General features: G+C 35.4%; 1 protein-coding gene across 1 annotated transcript in view; it reads left to right on the plus strand.

Annotated features, from left to right (window-relative positions):
• Nucleotides 1–5847: 5847 nt before the first annotated feature.
• LOC132122770 (serine/threonine-protein kinase SIK2-like) overlaps nucleotides 5848–18961 on the plus strand; it is a 37097-nt gene continuing 23983 nt past the window's right edge. The window contains exons 1-4 of the mRNA XM_059533162.1: nucleotides 5848–6258; nucleotides 9080–9196; nucleotides 13262–13325; nucleotides 18376–18537. Of these exons, the coding sequence (XP_059389145.1) occupies nucleotides 6121–6258; nucleotides 9080–9196; nucleotides 13262–13325; nucleotides 18376–18537 (481 nt within the window). The 5' untranslated portion in view covers nucleotides 5848–6120. The remainder of the gene's footprint in view (nucleotides 6259–9079; nucleotides 9197–13261; nucleotides 13326–18375; nucleotides 18538–18961) is intronic.

The following is an 18961-nucleotide window of genomic DNA, read 5'->3' on the forward strand; positions in this document are numbered from 1 at the left end:
TAGTTTTTAGTAATTGCAATAAAGCTTTAATAAAATAAAATAAAATATACATATTATATAATAAAAAATATACATATTAAATTATTGGCAAATAACTGAAAAAAATAGATTTAAGTTGTAGTATTAAAATTAATAAAATGGAGGAAAAAAATTAAAGCTATATAGAAATCTTTTAAAAAATTACAAAAGCACATAACAAAATTAAAATTAAAACTCTACATGTAAAAATCAAAGCTATTTGAAAATAAAAAATAAACACTATAATAGTATATAAATATAATTCTGTGTTCTTTTAATGTATTCTATATTTTAAGTCTTCTGAATCATAATGGTGAGTAAATGATGACAGAATTGTAATTTTTGGTGATCTATTCTTTTGAGTGAAAGCAAAATACTAAAATGTGATATAGAATAGAAATATTTGAAAATTTTCAAAAGCACATAACTAAATTACTAAAACTTCAACTAAAATTAAAATGAAAACTGACAGTGTAAAAATAAAAGCTAATTGAAGATAAAAAAAATTACTAAGAAATAATATAATAGCGTATAAAATAAGATTTTTAGGAAATAAAGTAAGTAAATGATGACAGAATTTACATTTTTTGGTGAACTGTTCCTTTAATTGAAAGCAGAATTGTAATCTGATATAGAATTTTCATTGAGTCTGTGATTTTCCAGGAACTGGCTGGTGACAGAGCCCTCATGTGGCCTTGAACAGTGTGTGGCATTATTCTACAGGCCTTCATCTTCTTCTGGCCAGAAGGAGCACAACCTGTTCAAGTGGACTGACGACAACTGCAATTCCAAGAATAATTTCATCTGCAAGTACTCAGATGGTAGGCTTTTGCTTATGTTAATGTTAGCTGTCACATTAAGATATTTAACAGGCAACAAATCTGAGACAAGCATCTTTAGTGTTAACATATTATGTAAGAGGACTTCAAAAGTAAACTCTGCTGCCTCCTGTATGTGTTTAGAGAAGCATCCTGTCCCAACTCCAGCAGGAAATATCACAACACTCACAGGTAAACAATTCCTGAACTTTTCTCTGGTGCATTTCTGGCTTTTTTTCTGACACAATAATGGTTTCTAATAATATTTGGTTTTACTTTACTGTACTTCCTTTTACTACCTTTAGGTTTTTATTTATTTATTGATAGTACCTTAAATTTCAGATTAAACTAAATTATATCCAACATAACTTGAAGATTAAAGAGATAGTTCCCAAAATTGTCTGATCATTTACCAGTGTTATCATCATCAAATAAATATTAGATCAAAAAATTTAAATGCTTCCTTGGTAAATTGAGATAAATAAGTGCAAGCTGAAATACTAAAATTACTACTATAAGACAAAATTAAAGCTAAATAGAAATGTTAAAATAAAAATCAATAGAAAACAAAAGCATGTAACAAAATTGCTGAAACTAAAAAAAATTACAACTGAATATATTAAAATAAAAGATCATTCAATATATTAATATGTAATATAATAGTATATAAATTCTAAAATAACTCAAAAAATAAATGAATAATTTACTCCCCTGTTCACATTTAATCACACGGAAAAGCAGTAACAAAGTATTTGAGTAAAAACAATTCTATAGGTTTAAAAGGACAGGAGGATGTGTAAATGAGGACATAATAAAAGGACAGAATTTTTAATATTGAGGTGAATTATTACTTTAAAAAGATAGTAATGCTTATGGTGACCTCTAGTGGTGGAAGTGGAATTTTACTTTAGCTTACAGTAGTCAGGCTCGAAATCCATAGTAGGTCATTCATCAAGACCAAACACTAAATGCTTATTTATCATTCACAGTGATTCTTGTTTTTAGGTACTGATAACTTGCCTCTGTTGCCAAAGCGCCTGCTGACCATTACAGTGCACAATGACAGGATAAAAACTGAATGGTCAATATAATATTTTATATATATATATATATATATATATATATATATATATATATATATATATATATATATATAATTTTCTGGATATAATTTTGTTATATAATGATGGACTTTCTCTTAGTTTCTATTTCAGATGACACTAATATGTACTAAATCCTCACTGCCTGTAATGCTGCTGTTGATATTGGTTGTGTCGGGGGTGTTCTGCTTCAGAGTCATGTCAAGGAGGTACAGTATGTAAAGGACTGTTAACATTTTTATCATTTCTTCGTTTGTCATTTTCTATGAACTATTTTGTCACCCTGCTATATAATATACTCCCTAACTGTGTCTTTGCAGGAGAAAAGAACAGAATGAAATCTATGCTGTGCCAGGACAGTGGGTGCGTCCTGTAGCTCCAAAATGTCAGAAGGATTATGAACGCATCGACAAATTCAACCAGTCTGGAGCTCATCTGGAGTACATGAGCTCTGAAATTAACAGTATGACGTCTGCAAAGAGTCAGTGACCAGAGCCGGCCCACGCAGTGCGGTTTTGTCACGAATGACATCTACAAGAGCTGCCAGGGGTCCTCGGCAGTAGAGGCTGGATGGGTGGACAATGACATCCATGGATACTAAAAGACTATACAGTGTATACTGATTGGTCAAGTCTCCGTCACTAGTGTGTCTAGCTCTTCCACCATGTCTGTATGTCTTCTCTTTGATGTGCACCTGGTGGGGAAGTCATTGGGGGTCTAATGCAGGGGTGTATAGGTTCCCATAACTGACTATACAAAGAAGCATAAAGGTGTCATTGGCTTGTGAGAGCTTCCTCTGTGGAAGCTGGCGTCCTGGAACAGGACCTTCCACTTGGAAATTCACAAAACAGTGCGCTGACCTCTCAGCCCATCTCAACAACATCCTTCTGTGTCTCTGAGAATGGCCTCTCTGAAGGATACCTACTGCTGTTCCCTTGTTTCTGAAGACCGTCTAGTTGCTTCGTAAGCTCTTTTGTGTAAAAACTGAATGAAAGGATTTGTATATATAAAACATTATTGTAACATATTAAATATGTATTTTGATATTAGGAATCAAATTATGAGCAAAAAGATAAATAATGAGGTTTTTTTTGCTGTATTTGGATTGATTGGATTGATATATTGTTTGTCCTAATAATAATAATAATAATAATATATTTGTCAAATGTTTGTGTTTAATCAACATTGTTCCCACACACCTGGAAAACCTGGAAATCTTAGGTAATTTAAAAAACAGGCTTGGAAAGGAAGATTGTATAGTTTTATAGTGAATATAAATTTTTCTCGTTAGTTATACTTGGTAAGAAGTTGAGTGCAGTTTATGTAAAATCTTTTTGACCGGAAAAGTCGTGGGAATGGTCTGACCTAACCCTAATGAATTATTTAATTTTATTGTATTAGATTAAAAAAATAAACTTTTTTGGAAATCTTATTCAGATGCTTTTGTTATGAATGCTAAGAATAGATCTCTACCTTTTCCATATCATCAAATGTCACTGCTGCATGTTTAGCTATAACTTCACATCGGGTTCAGATGACTCGGTTTCCAAACCATTTTGTACCCTTTTTATCAACTGCGTCACTCTCAATTTATTGCAAATATTCGAACGTTATTTTTTGTAAATGCATTATTATTCAGATAAATTCCCTGACGTCATCAGAACTGTAAGAGCAGTGAAGTGTTTATAAGGCCTCTCAACTCTTTTAGAATAAGTTGGTTAAAAAAATGTCTTTGCGGTAATGGTTCAATTTGGTACTATATCCCCAATGCCATATTCCATAGATTAGGCGGTTTAGAGTTTCTTTTAAAATGTAATTTCACCCCTTCTAAATTACCGATTTCTCTCTCCAATTCTGAAATTCTGTGGAATAATTTGAACATTTTAATCCGAAACAAATCAAGTGGTATGATAGAGGTATTGTTTTTGTTTTGGATTTATTTAAAAATGATGACAGTATACTGGAATATGAAGAATTTATGGCTTTGTATAATTTTCCTCTGCCTGCTAGAACTTTCAATTCTGTCATCAAAGCTTTGTCTCCAAGTTATGTGCATTTATTTAAAACACATCTTTTCTTCAATGAGAGAAAAACAATTATGCCCAAACTTTTATTGGATTGAGTTAGCCTTATTGATAAAAAATGTAATAGTAAACTTATAAAGTTATTGTTACATTATACAGTTTACACATCCCCTCGATGTAAATTTTTTTGGAATAATTTTTTTGACAGTATTCACTGGAAGAAGGCGTGGTTACTCCCAGAGAAATATTGCATGTCCAATAAAATTAGAGAGGTACACTTTAAGATTCTTCATAATGTTTACCCAACCAACTCACAAATTGCCTCTTTTGTTGATCTCTCTGACCTGTGTGTAGTTTGCAAAGTTGAGGAAGAAACTTTGCTTCATTTATTCTACAACTGTAATCAGGTTAAGTCTCTTTGGTAGAGCTTGGGTTGTTATCTTTCTCACTTTATCAATTATGATTTAAAATTTTCATTGATGGATATATTTCTCTATTTTTCTGGGAGAGACTATGCTATTGATAATGTTGTTAATTTCTTTGTGTTGCATTGTACATTTTTTATTCACAAACACAAATTTCTCCATGCTTTGCCTAGATTTGATGTCTTTATTGCTGAGATTTCCCTTATTGTAAAATCTCTTAAACTCATTGATAACAGTAAGAACAACAAGTTTCTTAAGAACTATGTACGGTTTTTTCCTACTTGTTGAGGAGTCAGTTATTGTTTTATTTATTTATTATTATTATTATTATGTTTGTTTGTTAATGTATTCAATGCAGTGCTGTTCTTTGTAAAAGATTTAATAAAAACAAAGTATTTATAAGGCCTGAGTGACTGCAGTACATCATGTGACCGTGAAGTGTCGCCATTTGATAGTTCATCTAAAACTGAATTACGTGCAGCTTTTGAGGACATTTTTGTTGCACTTGTGTCACGGAGGTGTTTAAATTACATTTTCCAATACAAGACATGCACTGTCTGTCTGTAATGCGTTTCTACGCTTACATACTCTTAATATGAATGACTTGTTTATTAAACAGTTCAGTAGCTACTCTCCAGTACAGCTCGCGCTCAAGTTGATTATTCAGACATTTCATGTTTGTGACAAAATGCTGCTTTATATGATTGTGATTATGTAATTGAGCAAATATGTGCCACGCCTGCTTTGATGTCTACAGGGTTGGGTTGCAAACATTTGACTTGGTGCCCTAAATGTCAAAATGTTATATTACTTAAGGCAGTTAATAAGGGTCCGGGGACCTCCAGGAGGCAGCAAACTGGTTTAATGGAAATGTTTATGTGTGTGTGTGTGTGTGTGTATATATATATACATATATATATATATATATACATATATATATATATATATATATATACATACATATATATATATATATATATATATATATATATATATATATATATATATATACATATATATATATATATATATATATATATATAAACACGATTTAAATAATAAATACAATGTAAATAAGTAAAATATACCAATGCATCTAACAGATCAGTACAGTTTAAGTGGTGTCTTTACGCAGAAAACTATTAAGAGTCTCCGTGGAATCTAAAAGATTGAAAACCCCAGACTTAAGATATACATAAGAGTCGCTAAAGCCGGAAAACCACAGCGTAAAGCCTTCAAACACCGAGCACGGTGCCCTCGGTTCTCATTCCTCGACTGAAGCGCACGAGAGACTATCAAAGTCGATGTCGGGTTTCGTAGCCAGCGCGCGACGCTCCGGTCGTTGACGTAAGAGGTGGGTCTGGTCGTCTTGGAAACGAATTGGCACTGAAGTGTGGAAGCGCTTCGAAGCCCCGCCCCTTGTACAAATACCCCCACAGGCTCTGACGTCAATGCACGTCAACCAGAGAACATGATGCCTCCTGAAAGTCAACTCGTGTAGTCTCGCAAACACAGCTGAAATATTAGAGCTCTATTGTATTGGAGGAGGTAGCGTGACACATCGGCGCGCTCCCAAACGCTCTTCTGGTGAGACTGGAGCGGACCGCCGGCGAGCACACTGGGGCCGGCACGCTGGCATTTCGACACGGTTTAGCTTCTGCTAGACGTGTTATCTTGAGGCTCAAGTGGCAGGTCTCTATCTTCTCGCCACAAACCCTAGTGTTTCATTAACAGCATGGTCATGGCTGACTGTCACCAAAAGCCAGTGCTCAGGGGTCCCGTCCGAGTGGGCTTCTACGATATCGAGCGGACTCTTGGAAAGGGCAATTTCGCTGTTGTAAAACTGGCAAGACATCGTATAACCAAGACAGAGGTGAGTTGAGCAGATATCAGCTGCAGAGTCCTCTAACTAACCCCTGTGCACTGCACGGAGAACTACGAGATACAAGTTACAGTATTACTCACACAGCTTTGTATACTATTGTTGATACTAGTTATGTGAAAACTTATCTTTGTCTAATAAACAACTTGTTTTTTGAAGCAGTCACATTTTTTTATGAGGCAGCTGGATTTGATTTTAAGGAACGTTTTATCACTTTTTTTATGTTATGTTTTTAACCATTTTGTTAAAATATATATTACTTAAATGTTAAATTAAAATCAGTGAATACAATTATCATCAAGCCCATATCTAGATGGGACGATTTAAAATACTATTAACATAAAAATTAACTTATAATATCAAAGGCATTTTTGTTGCTACGGTTGAATTTTAGTTCGTTTCTGACCATGGTCTAAGGCATGTTTTTTCTAATATTTTTTTGGTTGATAATTTGCTTTCAAGATGTATTTAAACTATTAAAGTGTTTTATGTTCGTAACCTAAGATAAAAATAAATATGTTTCATATGTGAGGCATTTTTGTCACTTTCTGTTACATTTTATTTTTATTTCAAACCCTGGTCCGAAGTATGTTGACTACATTTAGCTGAAGCCTTTGTGCAGCTTTGCATGCACTGATAAACACACATCCAGCAGCCTAACGCCTCGATGGAAATATGCAGAGTATTCAAAAAGTGCAAGGTGTCCAAAACTAGTTGTCAGAGAAAGACAAAGGCTGTGTACAATGGCAAGAAATGATGCTCGTTTAGTGCCCTTTAAATGTGGGCCATGCTGTTGTGCATTTGTGCAGTGGTTGCATAAGCAAAGGGTGATTTTGTGATAATGGATGTCGTCTCGTCACTAAAAACAAGCTGATGTTTGTCTCACATTCCTTGCAAAGAAACCCTGCTGAACACTGTTTGCATGACACACAGTTACCGCAGTTACAGAACATGTCATATTATGAAAAAAATTATAATTTCACATTATTCTGGTTACACTTATCTCTAAAATGTTTGTGCTTTGTAAGTGTGGTCTGCAATTAATGATTTTTTCAAATCCAATGTGATGACCTCTGTCGACATTGTGCCACTGTGATCATGTCGCTTTGTAGTAAAGTTTTGGTTCAGGGTGTTTTACAGAAGGTGCGAGCTGTAATTTATACTTTGGTCAGAGAGCTTCTGCGGTTTTCAGACTGTCTGCAGATGTAGAGTTTATTGGAGCAGTATGTGAGGGAATTATGATATTTAACAGGATTATGTTGTACACAGTTGATGCATATCTGCAATGGCTGCCTTGAGGATGCTTCACTTCTGAGGAGACGACACTGTATCAGCTTCCCTCGAGTCTCTTGTGTTATGTGATTTCTCCACACTTCCTCTGAGCTTTCTTCAGAATACACATAATCTGATATCATGTGTCTTCTGATTTGTGCATTGCTTTTATTGTTCATGGTTTCAATGGACAGTTGGATCACTGTTGCTGCCAGTGAGAATGACTAACCACATTCACATATTACGGCTGATTCATAGAGATGCTCTAATGTTTTCAGTCAGTTATGGTTATGGTTTTCAGGGGTCAACAACAAGAATGGCCTGGGGTCAGTGTGAGAGTTTCAGGCCACTGGACAGAACTGTCACTTGTCAAGTACATTTTGTCTTGCGTTGATCATGCAAATGATCATGTTTATATGCCTTTCAAATCTAAACATTTGGATTTATGTAAAAAAAAAAAAAAAAAAGGTTTGTTTTGCAAATTCTGCTAAATTCTGCTACTTTGATGTCACCAAGATGCTACCCTGGCAAACATAGATGATGTTTTGTTGAAATTGCATGAAAAAAAAATGTACAGCATAAACCAATCAGTATTTATATATATTTTTTAATCACCCTTTTAAGTCTTTGTGAGTAATTTTGTATATATTTTATTTCATATTTACTTTATATATTTACATTTAATATATATTTATATAATACACTAGGTATTGTACTACAGTAGGTATTTTATACTAGGTTTGGATTTTTGCAGGCTTTACCAAAATTTTCACTGGGCCCGCCAGTTTATTTTTCAGAACATTCATTTAAATGTTTTGTAATGCAACAATGTTGGAAAATATATATAAATTGTGGTAGGACTGGTGAACATGTTTGGAGGGTAAAAATCCAATACGACCTGGCTAGCAGGAAAAAATCCTTTCTTTGGCATATTTGTGGTCAAGTTTGACTGATATATATATATATTTTTTTTTTAGATGTTTTTTAATTTTTTTAATTTAATTTTATTTATTTTTTTATTTCTGTTCTACTATGAAGATTCCTCATACTAAAAGTAGGAAGCAAGCTGAAGCACCACAGTGTCACAAATCATCATAACATAAAATGTTTTATAACACTGTAATGATATAAAACATAGGTCAGAGTCTTGAACTCTGCAATCGTTTTTTTTTTTTGCTTCTGTGTACATACCTGAACATTATTATTATTATACAGTCATAAGGGTGATTGAATTATGAGTGGTTATGAAATGGTAAATTACTCCTGTTCTTCCAATTGTCTGGCAAATGATGAGAAGCCTGTGGGAAAATGCTAAAATAATTCGGATCATTAGCCTACTTCAGTAGTTAAGCCGTTAACCAGACGCTCAGGTGTGTATTAGCTTTGCTCAGGTCTTCTGCCTTTGAACCCCGCGTAGGCTTGTGAAGCCTGGATCGACTTGCACGGCAGACAGCAACAAGACTAATGAATTTCACTGAGTAGCTCGAGGCATTAAGTTCTGTGCCAATGAAAGTGTGTTTCTGTGCTCTTCGTTCAACAGGTGGCTATAAAGATCATCGACAAGACCCAGCTGGATGCTGTGAACCTGGAGAAGATCTATCGTGAAGTACAGATCATGAAAATGCTGGACCATCCACACATCATTAAACTGTACCAGGTAAAAGCCATTTCCTGCTGGTACTGTTGACTTTAATATGATTAATTGCTTGTGGTGCTTTTCGTTTTTAAGTTTATCTAAATGACAAATGTAAAAATAAAATAATAATAATGAATTATTAAAAAGAAACCTATTAAAAAAATTGTAAGGTTTTATGAGGGATCTATCGATGTAGAATTTCTGGGCTGATAACAGACAATCTAGAGCCTGTTGTGGCTGGTACAATAACTGATGATTTTGAATTTACTTTTTTAAAGAGCAGGTCAAGTGGTATTTTAAAGTGTCCTAATATTGTGTTGGAGTACCCTACAACAGGTTTAAATGCATCTAAGGTCAGACATTTTTTTTTTTTTTTTCAGGATATACATTTAATATTAGAGTCATTTGCCAATGAGAAGGAAATTATTTGTTACAAGCAAGTTCGGAGCAAACCCCTCCCTTTCATAAGCCTGCTCTGCTCTGATTGGTCAGCTGGCCAAGCCTGTTGTGATTGGCACAGAGAGGTCTCCTCGAACCAGTTAGCCAGCACTACCATTGACAAAGCACATGTATATAATACAAGAATATAGTGTGCCAATCCATTTTTATAATGACATAAAATATAAAAACACTTACAGTATGCAAGCGAAATGTGCCCACAGCTAAAGTTTAGCTGCTAAACTGTGAACACTTAAAACAATAATGGTGCTGCAATTGGTATAAGCCTACATAACATAGCAAAAAAAACTGATGTTTTGAGCACTCCGTTGAAAACGTAGCCATAACGTATCAATCGTACTTACAGGTTGTGGTTCGGAGACCTTGTTAGTCCAAATTAAGAAGAAGCCAACAAGGATAAAAGCCAAGATTAAAGAAGCAGTCCTTGATAAAATGACATGCACACAACAATAGGTTCGAATTGTATTTCTGTGGTGTACTTGAACTCAACATCATGTAAACACACTACTAGCGGAAGTGTTTGTGGGCAGGTCAAACTCTGTTTGCATTTCGCAAGCAGGAGGGGATTACGCAAATGTTTCCAGTGATGTATACCGGTAATAGGCAAAAGATTTGAAAATATAACGACTCGTTAAGGTGTCTCAGAGTCGTCTTTATTTATCATAGATTGTAAAGCTGGAAAAAGCCTATTTTTTAAAATAGAGATCATTCACACTTTGGAGTCAAAGTCACACAAACACTAAGAAGATGAGATAACTTCTCCCCCAGTGTGACTTCACTGCAGCATTATGTAAGAGTCAAGACTTTAGGTCACTTTGGTTTTTGGGAATGGGAATAGCGCTTCCTTATTATACAACATAGCGGCACCGGTCCAAGCCCTTGCCGTGTAATCATAGTGCATCATTATTTCCAATGGTTACTCCATTTAAACGGCATGGGTCAATTAGTCATTTCCTTTCAGGCTTCATAAACAGAGGGCAGCTCTGCAGGCCCTGCCATATCATCTCTAACCCCCGGTTTCCCTCTGCCCCATCTGCTACGGCTCAGGGTCCTAACACCAAGCAGCTGCTCTGCACACGCACCCTCATGTACACGTAATGCAGCAGCAAATGGTCCATATTTACTGTGGTGATGATCTGCCTCTAGTCACACGTCATACGTCATCAGCATTACGTGTGAGCTTTTTCATTGGTCATTTCAGATGTGATCACATATGTAAATATGTAGCACACATGCATGTCAAACACATTGTAATAACAATAAAAAAAATTATGAAGCCTGAATATATTAATATAAAAACACAATATACAGTTAATAAAAACATTTTTATGTATATATATATATATATATATATATATATATATATATATATATATATATATATATATATATATAATATATATATATATATATGCTGTTATTTGGATGGTGAGCTGTATTGGATTTCTGCCAGACATATCGTTTGGAGTCCAAATAATAAAATTTTAGTCTCATCTGCCTCAGAATCTTTCTGTTGCGTTTTGGCAAAATTCAGTCATGACTGCATGTGGCCTTTCTTGAGGAGTGGCGCTTTTCTTGCAATCCTCCCATACAAGTCACATTTGTGGAGAATTTGTGATATTTTTGTCACATGCACCACTCTTTTGTCATAAACTCCTGCAGCGGCTTCACAATTGCTGCAAGGCTTCTTACTCACCTCTCTGACCAGTTTCTTCCTGCTCTTTCATCCAGTTTGGAGCGACGTCCTGATCCAGGGAGGGTCTAGTTGTACTTAACACCTTCCACTTGATAACAGACTTCACTGTGCTTATAGGTATTGATAAAGCCTTTTAAAAAATAAATGTATCCACCTCCTGACTTGTGCCTGTCCACAACTTTATCCCTGAGATCTTTCGACAGTGCCTTGCCATCCATAGTTGATTGTTTGCTTCTGTTGCACTACCAAGGACTGAAATGATCCAGAACAGCTCTTGTCATGCTGAGCTGATCAAAATGACCACAGATGGTCACAGATGAAAGTCAAATGTCTTTGTGTGCCGTTGACAAGGTGATTAGCTACAACTGATTGAGTTTACAAGTAATTTTTAGGAGAGGGGTGATGTTTTTCCAACTCGGTGATACTTGTTTTTATTTTTTATCTGACATATTGGTGTTATATCTTTCACTTGGATGTTATAAGTTGCACTGAGAAATACAACTGGATAAAACAAAAATGGCAAAGCAACAAAATGTGTTGATTTTAAAGGGGGTGATTCTTTTCTATACCCACTGTACAAACATGCAAACAGTTCTGGGGGTAATGCGAGTTACGTAATCAATTTAAATTTACAACAAAATATCTTCCAACAAGTTACTTCTTGAGTTGTCCAATTTATTCACTTACACTGCGTATTAAGAGAAGATGGGAGTGAGGTGCAGAGGCACTTTCTTTAGCCTGAGGATTATTCATTTCACTTTTGGTGTGAAAGGGCCAAAAATATAACTTTTTATTAAAAAAATAAATGAGTTAACCTATCCCAGGTGAGAAACAGTAATGCAAAAGTTACAGTGCATCACATTCCATAAAAATTTACTAAGTAATGCAATGCAATTAGTATGGAGTAACACAATACTGTTATACATTACTATTAAAATTAACTTTGTCCAACACACACAAACTTTAAACATTTTGTAGGTTTTAAATAAAAACAATTATTGGAGTATGTTTTCCAAGAAAATAATATTTCTACATAAAAATTTCATGTTTAATTCAAAGTGTTTTTTGCCATTGTTTACCAAAAATCTACTAGGAATTGTTTCTATGCCAAATTATTTTCAGTGTACTTGAATAGGCGTGTTATGTAATTTCCTACTGATTGATAGTCCTATTTTGTTGTCAGTTATCATTGGCAACAGCGTGACACATCCCTTGGTGTAATGTAACAGACAGCCAACTAGTGTAGAATCAACTATTCACATGAGATAATTTGAGTTATTTCCAGTTATTTGCTTATTTGGCAGCTGATTTGGATAAAAAGTGCTTTGTGATCAATGTGTTCTGAACAGCTCTGAGATCACAGCTTCCATCAAAACATGTTTCTGGAAAGGAGAATTAGTTTAGGAGTTTAAAAGATGATTCATATTCTGGCCTAGTTGCTGATTTTATTTAGTCAACCCTGTAATGCCTTTAAATGGCAAGAGCAGAAAAACCCCTACAAGTTGAGCCCAGATAAGGGCCCAAACCAACAGACTGTATAAATGGCCGACAGTAGTGTTTATGTGGGACTCTGTGAATGTTTCTGAATTATAACATGCCGCTTCTCTACACTACATTTAGGTCTATTCATCTTTTTGTTTTCTTTGGCTAATTCTGGAGTCCTCCCACACATTGCTGGCTCTGACACTGCACTGTGAATCGAGCTTACGAGTAAACCAGCATCCCACTCGGATTCATGTGTGTTTCATTATAATACTGTGAGCTCAATGGGATACTTCAGATTTCAGTTGAATGTAGCAGTCATTTTATCACTCAACCCACTATTTGCACTCGCTTTGTGATTCATGTATATTTTGGAATCTATGCTGGCCATCTATTGTAGTGTCAGAGGATTTTTCCTGTAATGCATTCTTCTTTTCATCCTCACGCAGGTCATGGAGACCAAGAATATGCTGTACCTTGTGACAGAATACGCCAAGAATGGAGAAATCTTTGGTAAGTGGTATCAAACAATTACAATGGTGAGATGCAAATTTTGGTACCTGATATGAAATGTAATGCATAATGAATAATTGTTGTTATTAATAGCAACCAATAATACTCACAGGGCCTAGATATCTATACATTAGTGGATGAATGTTTCAGGATGGTTAGAAAATAATTACATGAGATGAATTGCAGAGATCACAGGGTTTTTTTTTTTTTTTTTGCAAAAAGCTGACTACCATATATGGTTGTTGTTGTTCTTGCTCTTTTTGTTGATTCATGATGATATGATGCTTTGCTTATGCTGTCTGACAGCCAGATGTACCTCTTATCAATTTCACTATACGTTTATTCTTATTCTACATCATTGACATGGAGAAAGTGTGTATTCAGACTAGCATCTTGGTTTCAGATGGTGGTGACGAAGGTCAGGCTGAAATTAGCTCAGGCAAGACAAACACAGTCTGTGTGAATAACCATCATAGTCACAAGCATCAAATGTGTCAGTGATGATGATCATATTCTGACGGCTCAGCTGTCTGTCTTTCTGTTGCTTTGGAGTTCTGTTCTGTCTGACACACAAGCTCGAAGCTAAGAGCAAAACTGAAGGTTAAAGATAATTAAAGGAAAAGTTCATGCTAAATTTTTATTCTGTCATCGTTTACTCCTACTCTCATTATTCAAAGCCTGAGTGACTGACTTTCTTTTGTAGAGTACAAAAGGGATAATTTTTTAATAAAGTACCAGTACTGTCACCTGTTTCAGTTATCAATAAGCATCCAAAAGCCCCACAACAACAGTACATTTGATACATGTACAATATATTCAAGTCTTCTGAAAGTCATATCATCACTTCATGAGACAAATATCATTCACTATCTCCTAAATTAGGCTACTAATACAGTTCACTTGAAGGATTAAATGAAAACATGTAAGTGAATTCAGACACTGAGTGCAGAAGGACTGCCGATTTTGTATAGTTTTTTGCTTGCTGTTTAATAATCATTTGAAACTGGCAGCTCCAATAGTAAGATGAAAAGATCTTTAACTCTGTCATGGAAATGATGTGTAAAACCTAATTAAACAGTTTAATAATCAGTTCACAAATAATTTTTACCTGTATTATATTATGCTTTACGCTGTGGACAAGTGCTGTATAAAATGGATGAATACGCTGCGAGCGCTATCTTCTGGCGATGTGCGGCAATTCATTTTCGCCTGGCGACTCTCGCAGTGCATTATGGATTGAGTTGTACATTCGTTGCATTATGAGTTGTACATTCATTGTCGCTGTGCATTGTAGGATTGAATAAGTGAAATGGGTAATGTCCATTAAGGTTTCGGTAGGACACCACTAACAATGGCTGACCGGTCAAAGAGTGCCCCATTTAAGGGTATAGGGGGCAATTTCAGACTCGGGGTTTGATTTTGTAGCAGAAGCTGCTGTGCACCACCTGTGATAACTCACATAATCATCCCACATTATTCTTGCATAACAGTGTGTCTGTTTCACAGTACACGGCAATGTGATATGCTACCAAGAATGTGTTATACCCTGGGGAGTCCAGTTTTTTTTTATGTGTGTGTGTTTTTAAGTTTTGATGCGTTTTATGGGAAATAGCTGTAATATGAAGCCTATAGATATTAGCCCTGCCCACAGTGAAATCCTATTGGCCCAAAACTGTATATTCAACATCAAATACATTATAATTGGCTGTTGTTGTTCTGCATTGTGTAACATTTCTGCATTCATTGCGGACAGACAAATGACTTAACACTCTTTTGTTACGGATTTATTTGTTGTATTTTTGTAAACCTATTTGTCACGCATATTCTGTTTGGCCAGGCACCAATCAGCACGCTCATAATGGTAAAGTGTTTTATTGCTAGACAATAAACAGACATTTAGCATGATTCTTTTACAATCTCGTGGTTGTGGTGTACTTTGTGCGGACACCATGACCCTGGTGACAACAGCCTCTGTTTTGAAAGAGATATAAAGAGGGATGTCGTGGCTGGGGCAAACCAAATAACTTGTTCCCGCCCAATTGTGCAAAAGGGTGAGATAACAGCCAAATGTGTCCCATAGAGAATTGAGGTTTCCGAGGTCAAATAAATAAAATGATCTGTCGACATGGCATTACTAATACTTGCACAACAGTTTTTTGTCAAGATTACCATATAATTACGGTCTTTTAGTACTGAGAGGCCATGCTGTCCAGCTATTGTGATTCTCGGTTGCACAATATGATTATGCAACTTATTTACAGCATGTGCCATCTCTATCAAGACTAAAAGTCTCCAGTCAATCACAAATTATGAAAGATACGTTTTGGAATCATTAAGACCAAGTTGTGTGTGCTTGCATCACACTGAATCTAAGCAATCCTAACATTAAACCAGGCACTCCCTTTCATCAGATAATCTTCACAGGGATAAAAGAGAGAGGAGAGAGAGAGACTGAGCAGCATTTGGTGCTGTGAAATGCTGGGTTCGTTCCCCTGTGGTGGAGCTTAGCAGCACAGAAGCCCACTACTAGAGCCTGTCTGCTCCACCAGCACCACAGAGAAGAGCCGAAGCATTACAGAGACCTGGAAACTGGGTCAACTTCGAATAAGTAGGAGCTGCAGAACGCACAGGCAAAGCAGGAGAGAGAGGGAAAGCTAAGGGACATTGATTTGAATTTTGGAAGTGGAGGGGAGAAATGTAGGCCATGCATATTTTAGAAAAATCCAGAGCTGAAGAAAAGGTTCTTTTTGAACATGTCAGCTGATCAGTCTTGACACCCGTGTCTGCCCTCAGCGTCTCGATTCCTGCCTTGTACCCTCAGGCTCTATTTCTAGTCTGTCAATTTTAGGTTTTCGAATTAGTAATAGTAGTATAGGAAAATTCATAACTCCTAGATCAATTATGACTCACTGGAAAGAGCGTACATGTGTTTGGAGACCAGAAGAAATGTATTCAGTATGTTGGAAATAGTTTCGCTTAGTTGTAAAAAAAAAAAAAAAAAATAACCAAAATAAAAATAATCAAATTTATCTTATTACCCTGTTTTTGCATATTTACTATGGAAGCATAGTTTTTATCTGGATATTTAGTACCATGGTTTTATTCTTTAATTTAACTAATTTTGAACTGATCTTTAATTAGTATATATGCAGTTTAGAGTTTATGATCTCATAAATTAAGAGACTGATTGAAAAAAAATGGTCACACAGCAAGAAAATACAGAATACTGGTGAAGAGCATAATTATGTGAAAAGATTAAAATAAATCTACTAATGAAGAATCTAATTAAATCTAATTAAAGAATTAGAAAATACACGGGCATTGTTTGAATATTTGAATATTGAATATTTTTCCAATTATTTTAGAACGATTTTATATGCAGAATGACCTTATGAACTATGTAATATTATTTTTTTTAATAAATATTTTATTTATTAAAGAGGCACGCGAGAGGACAAAGAGCATTTCCTCTTCTCAGCAAGGTGCATTTTACTGCCGGGCTTGTGTATTAGGGGTTTTAAAGCACAAACTAACTGAACCTTTCCTGGCAGTATTGTCACATACAAAAAAAACTTTAATTCACTGAAATAAAATAGATAAATATTTTCCAATAAAAAAAGTATTTAAGGCAGTTAACAAGTCCATGCGACTGTGGTGTGACTGTCGCTCTGGTTTGTAAGGGTCAGTTGAGAGTAACTCCAGTTGTACTACTTGTAAAGTAGAAGCCACTTTTATTAGGCCAGCAGAACAGCTCAGGCTCTTTTAGGTCCATCTTGTTCATGCTCACATGGCTAAGAGAAGAAAAAAAAATCATGCATGACTAGATAATTTTAGAGGCCTGATGTCCCTGGTGTGCTGGCACCAGAATGATATGTTGTTGTGTTGACCAAAGTCCACAGTCTGTAATTTAGTGAGGGTGATTACAGCCAGTTGAGTCGTATAAAGCAGAGTGAACATGAACACCTTATCTTAAAGTAGATTCCTGCTGGTCATTTATAACAAATATGAGACATTCCTGTGTCAGGTGTGTTTTTTGTATCTAATTGGTTAGCTCAGTGAATTTTACATTTGGCATTACTATAAAATTATTATTATTGTTACTACTGTATTATGTGTATATAAGTACGCGTGTAAAAAAAAAAAAATTCTATATTAAGGTACGCAGATTTTGCATATTTTCAAATAACGTGAAGTCGTTTCAAAAAAAGGAAAAATTGCTTTGCTTAAATATGAGATCTGTCTGAGCTGTGTTTTAAACATTTCTACAATATTGGCAATCAACAATGCCTTTATTGCCTGTAAATTTTTGCTCAATTTTGACTTCACCTTCACCTTTCTGGGCCTTGAATGTGGTAGTTGTATTGCAGTGTAAGGAGGGTCAGAAAGCTCTTGGATTTCATCAAAAATATCTTAATTTGTGTTCCGAATATGAACAAAGGTCTTACAGGTTTGGAATGACATGAGGGTGAGTAATTAATGATAACTTTTTATTTTATGGGTGAACTATCCCTTTAAGGCTAGGTTATCCAAGGTAATTCTGTGATCACAAATTGCTGTCTGTTTTTGAAAATTGATTTTGATCTTTGAAAAACAGCTTATACAGAGAATGACGTCTTAAACAACACATTGCCATGTACCCACAGTCACTCTGGCAGCCCACCTCAATGTAATCCCAAGACGAGTATGGAATGGAATGTGTGAGGACTGTAGGTTTGGCCACAGGCCGAGGGCCAGGGACTGACCCAGTACTCTAGGGTGTGGTGACCACATGATTACACCATCCGGGGGGAAGTTTACCCTATCCACACACCACAGAGCCTCCTTATTGTGGCTCATCAATCTCTGCCACTAGCCACACCACACCGCCGGAGCCGTTCCCGGTACAACGTGTGTTGTGGTCATGGTTTTCAACTTTTTTTTTTTTTTTTTTCAGTCACATTTTATTGTGAACCATATTACACTACATTACCCATTCAAAATGTTTCATTGATTTAGGTCTGTGTTTTGTGTATTTGTAATGTTTAGCTAACCTCACTTCATCTTTATTTAGACTATCTAGCCCAGCATGGACGGCTGAGTGAACCAGAGGCACGACGCAAGTTCTGGCAAATTCTGTCTGCTGTTGAGTACTGCCACAATCGAAACATCGTTCACCGGGACTTGAAGGCGGAGAATCTGCTGCTTGATGGACACATGAACATCAAGATTGCCGGTATAGGCGTTCACCATTCGATTATCTAAAATTGTTATAAATTTATAGTCTTTCTAGCCTTTATTTATTTTATATATTACATATAAAATGTACACATTTACCCAGTTTGATATTATGTAGTATATAATTTATGGCTATAATGAATTATATTTTATTATTATTTTATATATAATATATGCTCATGAAATAGATTTATTTATTTTACTTATGCTTTTTATTTATGCTACTGAGTAAATGCACAAATAAAAAGCATAAATTAAAAAACAAGTGTTATGTGTGCGTGCCTGCATGCGTGTGTGTTTGTGTGTGTGTTTTGCTTTTATCAACACTGAAGTGGAGAGTCTAGATTGTAGTGTAAAACATCATTTGTTTGTAAGTTTGTACAATGGTTTGGGATTTCCCTTGCTTTAGAAGATTTTCACCT

The sequence above is a fragment of the Carassius carassius genome, chromosome 41 (assembly GCF_963082965.1).
Source record: "Carassius carassius chromosome 41, fCarCar2.1, whole genome shotgun sequence".
Taxonomy (NCBI): Eukaryota; Metazoa; Chordata; class Actinopteri; order Cypriniformes; family Cyprinidae; genus Carassius; species Carassius carassius.